General features: G+C 40.8%; 1 protein-coding gene across 1 annotated transcript in view; it reads left to right on the top strand.

The window, feature by feature from the left end:
- Window positions 1–11,886, top strand: part of lsamp (limbic system associated membrane protein) — a 713,356-nt gene continuing 701,470 nt past the window's right edge. Inside the window, exon 1 of the mRNA XM_032503218.1 lies at window positions 1–243. Within this exon, the coding sequence (XP_032359109.1) occupies window positions 180–243 (64 nt within the window). The 5' untranslated portion in view covers window positions 1–179. The remainder of the gene's footprint in view (window positions 244–11,886) is intronic.

The raw sequence follows: 11,886 nt of genomic DNA, 5'->3' as shown, positions 1-11,886 counted from the left end.
GTTCTCCAGCACTTGTGCGGTTCGCATCGCCTGCTGCTGCTTAGCTGTGTCACTTTGAAGGCATTATTCCCCGAAGATAGCGCTTTACCTTCGTGGTCAAGACATCACCCGTGGACAGCGACCCTCGTCAGGACATCAAGTTTCGTCTGGAAGAGCGTAGGACCTGATTAAAGGACGCCATGCATTACTTCTGGATATACAGCGTTTGGATCCCCGGCGCCGCTTTCCTCTTCGGATTTCAAGGCAAGAATCTTCTCTTTCATTCGGTACTTTTGTAGTTAAAAGTTAAATTTTGATATAAATTGCATTTGATGTGTAGTAATGGGGTATGGCGCAGTTTGGAGTCTTTTGGGATTGTTTGGGGCAGACTTGATTGCCTGTTAGTGCCTGTGGTGGTTCACCAGGCTCATTCTAATAATGCCTGGCTCTCTGAGTTCTGGTTGTTGCGCATCTTGAATATCGTATCTGCGTTTTGTGCGTGCTTGAAATGTCAAAATGACTTGGGTGAAACAAACCACGGTGCTCAGCAAGGTGGAGATTTGCTAACTTGACATGTGTAAAGGCTGGAGGAGTGGCACATACATCAAATCTGCCTTTGTTTTGTAGAAAGACACAAATACATAGATGCACTTTCCAAAATTGTAAGAGCAAAGCTAAGATGAGCACTTATCTGTGATAGCTAGACAATAATCTGTTGCATTGTGTGTGAGTGCCTTGTGTATTCCACAGCAGCAGGTTCTGGTTGTGTGAGGCCGCTGGCTTTCCTGGCAACTAGCTAGTCATTTAGTGGTTGGAACTGTATGTTAAAGTCACATGCTGCTGGTCAGACATCTTTGTTGTTGTTTTAGATCATGAATACCAACATCATTGTTTCGTATACGCTTTGGCCTCCATAAATGTACGTATTGTAACTTCAGATTCAATGAGTATAGGCATAGTCCTCTAAGATCCAGGCCATCTACTTCACTAACATTGGCTGAAGGAAAATGCTAAAGTTGGGAGTGGATCTCTGGTCTAGCAGCTGTTCTATACAGTAACTGCGGATGTAAGAGAGGCCCGTGCAGGGCACAGAAATCTTCACTTCTTCAACTGCGCATGTGTGACGGATAAACCCAATTGCAACAGCTCTTACCCGCAAATTACACAGGATGCGGAACGGCTGCGAACTCGCTCCGGAACGGCATCAGAGTCATTTGGTTTCCATTAAAGTCAATGTGTGTACTTCTATAGATTGCGGAACGGCTGCGTTCCGACTCCTTCCCAGCTCTAGCGATCCGCAGCCCTCCGGAGCAGATACGCAGAGCTTCTATTTTTGCTGGACGCCGGAGAACTTTGCAGCAATTCAGCACATGCCAGATAGTGCAGGACAGGAAGCCAGGCACAGAAACAAAATAAAATATCCTTGTAATTTTTTTAATAAAATAGACCGTGCTAACAGCGGATCATGTATCCTGCGCTACACCTTGAAAACACAGCACAGAGTTGTTTCCCCTCTGCTCCTCTGGACGGAAACAAACTGTTGTTGCGTTTGTGGTTCTATTCTACATGAATTTGCGAGATCTCGTTGGTCCTTGTGACTTCAGCTGTCAGTCATGGCTGCAGCCGTTCCAACAGCAACAAATCCAGACCTGGTGGGTATTGACGGACAGCGGAGCACGGAGCCGACACGCAGCGGAGCGGATCTGCAGCCGTTCTGCAACCGGTGGAAATTGGGGCAAAGCAAAAGACTAGCAATGACCAACACCATAGTGACTCTGCAGTACTAGCTTACCTTGATGTAGATTTGATAGGTTAAATAGAAAATTCCCCTACCTTTGGATAACTAATTGTCACATTTTCATTTTGTCTTATTTAGTCTAGACTTAGGCTAATCTCTTCTCCTTTCATTTACATCGTCTGGCCTCACAAATCTATTTTTCACTCCAATTATTAACCATTATGGTTGGAGTAACCACTAATAGAGCTGATTTGGCCTATCTCAGGGAGCTGAGAGTTGAATTCATTAGCCTCTAGTCTCCCAAAGGAACATGCTACCTAGAACAGCATACAGCCTGGCCAAGCATATTGGATTTACTATAACACTGATCCTGGCAGGACGCCTGGATGGTGTGAAGTGTCAGATGGGGAGTGAGGGAGAGAGGGACAAAGTGTGGGAGACAGTATGCAGAGAAAAAGGATAGAAGGAGAGGCAGAGTGCAGGTAGAAAGAAATTAGTTTAAATTAGGTGTGTCGGGAGCACTATTTTGCATTGTTTCTTTTACATCAATCAAATTGTATTTATATAGCACTTCACAGCAAACAGCAGGTATCCAAAGTGCTTTACATCAGAGGAACCAAGTACAAAACAGCATATCATACAATAAAAAAGAATGAAGCATATAACACAGTAAAATCAGAAAAGGTTACAAAGAAACAGGAGAGTGAAATTGTTACACCACTACTAGGCATTAAAAGCCAGCCTTAACACATAGGTTTTTAGTTTAGACACAAAAAACACATCTTTGATCGTCCAAATATCAGGGGGTAACTTGTTCAGGAGTTTTGGGGCAGCAACAACAAAAGCCTGATCACCCCACCTTGACCTCTAAAACCAAATGATTCGAAGTCCACAATGACCGGTTGTGCTCATGCAAAGTTAAAATTTCTGACAAATACTCTGGGGCCAGGCCATTTAAGGCCTTGTAAACAAACAATAAGATCTTAGAAAGTATTCTAAAATGCTCAGGGAACCAATGTAAGGTGTAGAGAACGGGAGTAATGTCTGCATGTCTAGATGTTTTTGTTCAACTGTGTAATTAGATATCAACACTAAGTGATGCTCTCCAACATTCTTCCATTGTTCTACTGTTCTATAATATAATCTGTTTCACTTTCTTGTGCCAAGCGTACACTGTGTGTTCACTTTCAGTGTCCCAAATATGAAGAAGGGATTAAAAACAATGGCTGAATGTATCGCTGTGGAATGTACAATGAAACCACTGTTGTTTTGTACCAGAGCAAATGGTGAGACATTGTTTCACTAGAGTGTCCCTTCACTGTTTCTTACAGTAGTCACTCTCTTCATTTGGTTTTCTCTTCTTTTGTTGCCCACAAGGCATGTTTTTATTCCGCACATGTAGAGTTTGCTGCCTGTCCTGAATTTCAAGGTGGTACTGGTTCATTTCTTAGAGCAGAGAATTTGGATCTTTTTTTTGGTAAAATTGTAAATTGTTTCACATGGTGCAAATTACTGCCCACTGTCTGCAAATGATCCTCCTTTCTCATCTGACTTTCTTTGCCTTCCTGAGTCTGGTATCTCCCAAGAAATATAAACAGACTTCCTTACAATCAAACCACAGTCATCGTGGATGGTAAACAGCAAGTGACTGCAGTCATATAATTAACACAGGCAGCAGTCTTGTGATGTGTCTCATTACTGGGAGATCCATTTAAGATGATGAAGGTTTAGTCTCTCAGAGCCTTGTCATAACTGAGATTCAGCAGCAGCTTTTGCTTCTTCTTTTTAGCTGTGTTTCAGTCTTACCCGTCCTCCCCAGTTTCAGCAGCTCATCCACAGACACTGTGTGTCTGCATGCTAGTAACACTGCAGCTACTCTGATATCTATGGGAAAGCGGATCTCCATCATAACTCAGTCCATCCCATTGTCACTCTGAACGCCTAAAATACGAACATTTGCACAGTGGCTGTCAGCATCTGATGCAGCAAAAAAAACAGCCTTTGGCGTGTGCGTAGAACGTACTGGGGAGAGCAGCATCTAGACAGGGTCCTCTGAGGTGAGGAGATAAGTGATATTTAATGTCCGGTTTTAGTTTTTACATCCCAAGGTGGAGGCTCAAAGTGTCCTTGTCTTCTTTCTGGCTGCAGCTTTAAACAGTAGAAGTGCTGTATAGGTTGTGCTTCAGTGACTCTGACATATTTCTGCTGTCTGGGATTCAACCTCTGAGGGCATTTGACAATATAAAGATGTCAGTAAGGTAGGCCTGTTTTTATTCTTGGACTTAGAGTAGGACATTATGGACGTTATCACCTCCAATATAGAAAGAAAATGAAACAGATGTACTGTACTTTGTTACATATAATGTGCTGCATTTTGATACCAGAAACCTTTCTGTTCATTAGATGTTATCTCTATGTTCTTCAGAATCATCTGGGTGCATGCTCCTTTTTTCTTTCTGCCAGATTGACACTCCTGACTAAGGACAGTGACTTCCATTTCTCCTTGAAATATGCATCTCCTGAAACCAAGCTCAAGCTTATTTTATTTTACTTCCCGGCACTACACTGGTCAAAGAGCTGCCTTAATGCTCTGTTCCTCATGAGGGTACTAGAGACTGCCCTCCATGATGGTTACGTGTTATTCATTAGGTCAATTATTGGCTGCGAGGGGAAGGATCTTTCTATTTCCTAGGAAACTTTATCTTATTTAATGAATCAGTCAATCCCAAAGCACTAATGGGATGATTTGACTTGGTGTTGTAGAAGAAAGAGATGCACACAGTCTCTCAGCCATTACAAACAAAAAGACATTCAAAAAGCAGTGTGGAGGTTTAGAAGCTCAAAAGCAATTTAGGGCACAGACAAAGACAAAAAATTGTGCTGCAGTTTTGATCCATGCTTCTGTCCGATATTCATACATTCTTTCCAAATTGTGCTAGACTCAGTTCATTGGGCCCATTGTGTTGGGGCAAGATTTGGTGGAGTTCCAGATCAAATTAGATTTCATTAACAGGCTGATCTGGACCCTTTTCAATACTGTAGCGTCTTCTGAGAGTATTCCTTGGCACTGGTGCTGGTACTGAGATTCTGAAACTTTATCCAAACAAAAGATGGAGGGACAGAGATTGGGAAGCAGAGGGGCCTAGTATTTCTGAAAGAGAATGAGATTAAACTTGTTCCATCTTTATTGGTATACAAAACAAGCAGCATTGTTAGAGGCAGCACATAATTTAGATCCATAGGTAAGGATCTACATAAAAGTGCAGGTAAAACATACTGTCTGAGGAGGCTTAGAATGCTAGCAGGTAGGCTTTACATTGATATCAACATCCCATCCATAAATGTACAAAGCACACAAAAAGAACCACAGAAAAGATAGGCCTACATAAAACCATGCTGCACCAACCATTACTCTACTGATGTCAGCAGTGTCTTTTTGTGTTGGTTGTTAAGTCAACATCTGAACGGTGAAAACCTTCACACTACTACACATCAAAAGGAACAATCAACCCTCTGCTGTAGTTATTTCTTCTTGCTTGCAGTCAAACGCAAACCACCATCCCAGTGGGAGTTCTGGCCTGAAATCAAAAGGAGAAACAGATTTTCTAACCAAAATGGAAGGTAGTGAATCATGTTTAAAGTGCTCATATTATGCTCATTTTCAGGTTCATAATTGTATTTAGAGGTTATATTCGAATAGGTTTACATAGTTTATTTTTCAAAAAACACCATACATTTGTTGTTTGTTTGTTTTCAGCTCCTCTTTTCACCCTGTGTGTTAAGCTCTCAGTTTTAGCTACAGTGTGAGGCATCACACTTCTGTTCCGTCTTTGTTGGGAGTCGCACACGTGCAGTACCTAGGTAAGGACTACCAGCTAATCAGAAGCAGAGTATGAGGGCGTGCCACACTAGCAGCTAGGCGAGCCTTAGAACCTGTGTTACAAAGTCACGCACCTTCAACAAGGAGGTAAACGCTGGACTACAATAGAGCTGTTTGGAGCAGTTTGTGAACAGTGTTTTCTGTTGGAGATGGTAACTCCCTTTGGGGTGGACTTTGGGCTTTTTAACATTGTAAACTTATTACATGCACAAAAAAGATATATAGCACTATAAAGGAAAGGGAAAAAGCCAAAATGCATAATATGAGCACTTTAAATTTTGTGCTTTATATACAGTATCTTTCAGACTTGTTTCTTTAGATACGATGCCTGTGTGTATCTGTGCTGACAGCTGTGATAGTAAGAAGAGCAAATTGGGGCAATGAAAGCTTTAGTTGTAAAGCTTACAGCCTCCAACAGGACACTTTGAACTGTGCACAGGGGGGAGTTGTTCTCGTTGTCTTGCAATAGGCACAGGTTTCCACATCTACATGGTCTTCTCTGATGAGTCATAATATACATATTTATTAGGAACAGCTCACTCAGAAAGTTAGATCTTAAATATAATGTATGTGTGAGTAGAGGAATGTAGGTTTAGTCTTTCAGTGTGTTGATCTCATTGAGCCCGCTGACTGTAAGCAGAGATAAATTGCACTGTGTGGAGATGTAGATAATGTGATGCTACTTAACTATTTTTTTTTTTTTTTTAGCCTATAATGTACTTTATCGGGTCATTTATGAGCCACCCACATTGTGAGTGTATCCTGTAACTAATGTGTTGTATGTGGCCAGGTTAGCTCAGTTGGTGGAGCGGGCAAAGGTGTGTGGGGGTTCCTCGGCGCCACGGGTTCAGCTCCCACCTGTGGCCCTTTGCTGCATGTCATTCCCTTTCTCTCTCCACTTTCATGTATTCATCTGTCCTGTGGGATTAAAGGCCTCAAATGCCCCAAAAATAATAAATAAATAATTTATTGTATGTTGAACACATTGTTTAATGACAGGTTAACTTCCTGCTGCATTTCAGTGCTACCTTTTTTATAAAATGTTGTTTTATTTCGAAGTCTTTGTCTGCATTGTGCTTTTGTGCTTTCACTGACTAAAACATGAGCTGCATTTGGATAATGTTCATCTGATATCATGTCCTTCCATATTCTGAAGATGAATCCATAATAAATTAATTGACACAAAGGTTTTGAAATTTGAATAGACAGCTAGAGTGATATAACACTCTTTTCATTTCCAGCTTGAGGGAAACTATAACATGTATGCTGGTCTCTGTTAATAAATGCTGCTGGTAAAGTGAGTTTCTACTCATTTTAAAATTAAAACTATGTCAGCAAAAATATCTCCTATTATTTACTGATCATTGGATATATACTTTTGTACTGGAAACTGTAATAAAAAGATGTATTGGAATTTAACAACAGAGCTGAATCCATCACTAGTCTATCCATCACTTGGTTGATCACAAAGGGATTTAGTGTGTAGGAAGACAGGAGCCCACAAGTGGAGCTATGTTGTGTAATGACATCAGGGAAGTGCTATGAATGTATTCCCTAAATACTTTAATGAAGATCTCTGAACATCCACTCTTTGATCCAAAATACAGTACATTTATGAGAGGCCATATACAGTGGTGTGAAAAAGTGTTTGCCCCCTTCCTCATTTCCTGTTCCTTTGCATGTTTGTCACACTTAATGTTTTGGAACGTCAACCCAATTTAAACATAGTCAAGGACAACACAAGTAACACAAAATGCAATTTGTAAATGAAGGTGTTTATTATTAAGTGAAAAAATCCAAACCATCATGGCCCTGTGTGAAAAAGTGATTGCCCCCCTTGTTAAAACATACATAAACTGTGGTTGTCAACACCTGAGTTCAATTTCTCTAGCCAACCCAGGCCTGATTATTGCCACACTTTTCACAATCAAGGATCACTTAATAGGAGCTGCTTGACACAGTAAGGTCCACCAGAAGATCCTTAAAAGCTACACATTGCCGAGACCCAAAAAATTCAGGAACAATTGAGAAAGAAATAATTGAATCTATCAGTCTGAAGGGTTATAAGCCATTTCCAAAGCTTTGGGAATCCAGCGAACCACAGTGAGAGCCATTATCCACAAAGACATGGAACAGTGGTGAACCTTCCCAGAGTGGCCGGCCGCCCAAAATTACCCCAAGAGCGCAGCGACGACTCATCCGAGGTCACAAAGACCCACAACAACGTCCAAAGAACTGCAGGCCTCACTTGCCTCAGTTAAGGTTAGCGTTCATGCCTCCACCATCAGAAAAGACTGGGAAAAAATGGCCTGCATGGCAGAGTTCAAGGAGAAAACCACTGCTGACAAAAAGAACATCAAAGCTCGTCTCAATTTCTCCACAACCATCTTGATGATCCCCAAGACTTTTGGGACAACATTCTGTGGACCGATGAGACAAAAATGGAACTCTTTGGAAGGTGTGTGTCCAAGTATATCTGGCGTAGAAGGAACACTGCATTTCATAAAAAGAACTTATACCAACGTAAATATGGTGGTGGTAGTGTGATGGTCTGGGGCTGTTTTGCTGCTTCAGGACCTGGAAGACTTGCCGTGATAAAAGGAACTATGAATCTGCTGTCTACCAAAATCCTGAAGGAGAATGTCCGACCATCGTTCGTGTACTCAAGCTGAAATGAACTTGGGTTCTGCACCAGGACAATGATCCTAAACACACCAGCAAGTCCACCACCGAATGGCTGAAGAAAAACAAAATGAAGACTTTGGAGGGCCTAGCCAAAGTCCTGCCCTGAATCCTATTGAGATGTTGTGGTATGACCTTAAAAATGCTCGAAAACCCTCTATGTAACTGAATAGGACAATTCTGCAAAGATGAGTGGGCCAAAATTCCTCCAGGACGCTGTAAAAGCCTCATTGCACGTTATCGCAAACGCTTGGTTGCAGTTGTTGCTGCTAAGGGGGGCCCAACAGTTATTAGGTTTAGGGGCAATCACTTTTTCACACAGGGCCATGATGGTTTGATTTTTTTTCACCTTTAATAATAACACCCTTCATTTACAAATTGCTTTGTGTTTACTTTGTTTGTCCTTGACTTTGTTAAATTGGTTTGATGTTCCAAACACTAAGTGTGACAACATGCAAAGGAACAGGAAATGAGGAAGGGGACAAACACTTTTTCACACCACGTGTAGGCGACAAGCCATCTACAATAATTTTTTAAAAGATGACATAAATAGCTCTATTTGAAATAATAAATCATTCTCGAGTACTGGGGTGATTTTGTACTAGAGTGCATTTGCATAGAAAATAAAAATGGAAAAGGATCTTTTCTTTTGTGAATCCTTTGTTGAACTTTAATGCTTTACAAACACAAAACAAGGAAGCGCTGTGACCACTCTTCTGAAGTGATTTTGGAGAGGAAAATTAGGTAAAAATACGCTGGTTGACTGGCATGACACCATTGTATTCATATAATACTATCAATCCAGGCTAAAGTGAATGATATTAATAATGCATGCATGTTGCTTCCTCTAAATTTGAGGTTGTGGTTGACTAGCAGGGCCTGCTTTGGTTGTTTGATAATTTGATCAACATTGATTGTGATTGGTGGTTTGCTGTGCTTGCAGACCTGCATGTCAAGCACACTAGCAACAAACAGTGTATCCAAGAACACTTAAATCAGTGTAAATTACCTTATATCAGAAACAGACTGCTGTTGTAGATTAGTGTTACGTTTCCAGCGCCGCAGCTCCGAACTTTAACGTTAGTTGGGACAGACGACTTGTTTCTTTAGGCCAACTATATTAGCTTTAGCCTGGCTGGTGCCAGCTTTATGCGGTGAAAAATGGCCAGGAAACCTATAAGATAACGTTGCATTAATCAGGTGATTTATTGCATCTTTGCAGCAAACATAAAACACTGACTACTGTAGCTTCTCTACCCATGAAAATGTATGAGCATCACTGTGTCAGAAGCAGCTGCCACGGTACTTTTCTACACGGAGAGCCTCACTTCCCATAACAATAAACCCCGTCGGACCAATGGTATGTCACATACACATGCTACCCAAGTGACAACCTGTCTTAAAGGGGAAGGGTCGTCTCTAACGATCATGTAAAAGGAGAACGGTGAAAGTTCACTTTTCTAAGTCCTGCAGTGTTACTGTTATGCATGTGCGCATTGAGATGTAGACGATGAAACAAAATATCATGCATCCCAGCCCTAATACACACACACACACACACACACACACACACACACACACACACACACACACACACACACACACACACACACACACACACACACACACACACACACACACACACACACACACACACACAGAGAAAGTAAAGTAGCATCAGTGGGTGCCAGTGGTCAGACATAGCATCACTTATGAATTGAACCCAATAAGAACAGAGACATAAAACCGAAGCATCAAATTGTATCTGGAATAACGTGTTTGGCTGATCAGGGCTTGAAGAATAAGATAAGAAAATCTATCCTATTTCTGGATTAAAAGATTGTATTAGATTCTGCTTGTCAATTTCATGGTGTTATGGACTTGTATTTTGGGGAATTGCTAGAACCTTTAATATTTTGAAAGAGCTTACTACCAAAGGCTTAATTAACAGTGAAATGAAATTCAACCATAGAGCAGAATGAGGTGAGAACAAGCTTTCTAAGTGGTGTAAAGCTAGAGAATTTCCCCTAAATTACTGTGCAGCTGCTTCACAGTTACAACTTGGATTATATTTCAGGGGAAACAGGCAGGTGTTTAAGCACCAGGCTCTCCAGTGATGTGTAGCAAAACTGGTGAGAGAGGGGCAGAATCGTACTGTCATTTGTCTGACAAACATCTGTAGCAATCATTTTGGTTGTGAGGAATCTGAACATGATACATGCACACTCCTGCGAACATGATATGCATATATATATATATATATATATATATATATATATATATATATATATATATATATATAACATATAATGAATATTCCCTTAGCTCTGTGATTTTTGTATATATTATTATCTTTTATACATTTGTCTCTGTAAAGGACTCAAATAGGACATTTTTTGTACTGCATATTGAGCAGTGTATTAACTTGATTGTGTAGAAAAGTGTTACGCTGCCTATGAGTTTAAAATGATCATTCTTCTCTCAATTGAATTGAATTCAAGTTATTGTTGACTTTGTATGCAGTTAATGTGAATGTTTTTGGGATGCTATCCAAGTTGCAAAGTTAGCAAATAGCAGTAGGTAGTTCCAGTGGAAGTTAAGTTAATTTTGTTAAATTTGCACAATTTCAATGTAAAAATCATACCTTTTTAATAGTGGGCTTATTTGCAAATAAAATACACATAAAAAGCAACAATAGGTCTTATGGCTTGTTTTGGTTAAAATAATGCCAATTAAAATGAATTGTACTGCATTGTTGGGGATTTCCTCCACTGTGTCCCCCTTTCTTGGGACTCTGTCTAAATCCAATAAACAACCCAATCTTACGGCAGTTAGTGGAATTAATTAGATAAATTTAAAGCCCATGTTGCAAGTTAACCACCACTGTTGATTATTGGGTACAAAAAGCACTCAAGATATGTATATCATTTTTAAAAATGTCTCCAAATAGTTTTAAGTTAGTTTTTGGTCATTTTTGGTATTCGCGGGTTTATGGAGTCAATTCGGTGATGACGTCACTCAAGGGAGTTAAGTCTCAGCCTGGCACTAGAACTACGGTGACTGACTGGGATGAGGAAGAGGAGGAAAGGCCAGCAGCCGAATAATTACGAACCTGACAGACGTGAGAGGGCAAATGAGGAATTGTCAAGATTGTGGGGAAGTCTCCTTCATTTATCTCCTTTGTTTATCTCCTTTATTTAGCAACGCAGCAGTGCATACAATGACTTTACTTTTTACTGTCAGTGAATAGCAGCGAGTGAACGTCAGCGTTTTCTCTCGATCTAGTGACAGGGATCATGTTTTAGTTCAGATAAGTACTGGTACACTTATCTAGATGTAGGAATAGAAGGCATCCCCGAGTGTTTTTTCTAAGTGTTTACCTCTAACCTCCGGTGAAAACGTGTCACTGTTTGGCCGGTGCTTGTGTGTGTGTGGCGGCGAAGCTGCGGTGGAGAGCGGGTGCTGTAGGCGAGTGAGCCTCCGGTCGGGAAGCTCATACTGCGCACTCTCGGGCTACTCTTCATTTATTTTTAACGTCATAAATGAAAATAGTGTCCAGGATCTCAAGGGAAAGAAACAATATGCGTGTCTCCATTTCAAACATCAC

This window comes from Etheostoma spectabile, chromosome 3, assembly GCF_008692095.1.
Source record: "Etheostoma spectabile isolate EspeVRDwgs_2016 chromosome 3, UIUC_Espe_1.0, whole genome shotgun sequence".
NCBI classification, from domain to species: Eukaryota; Metazoa; Chordata; class Actinopteri; order Perciformes; family Percidae; genus Etheostoma; species Etheostoma spectabile.
The sequence above is the reverse complement of the archived record's forward strand: the minus strand, read 5'-3'. Positions and strand labels throughout refer to the sequence as shown.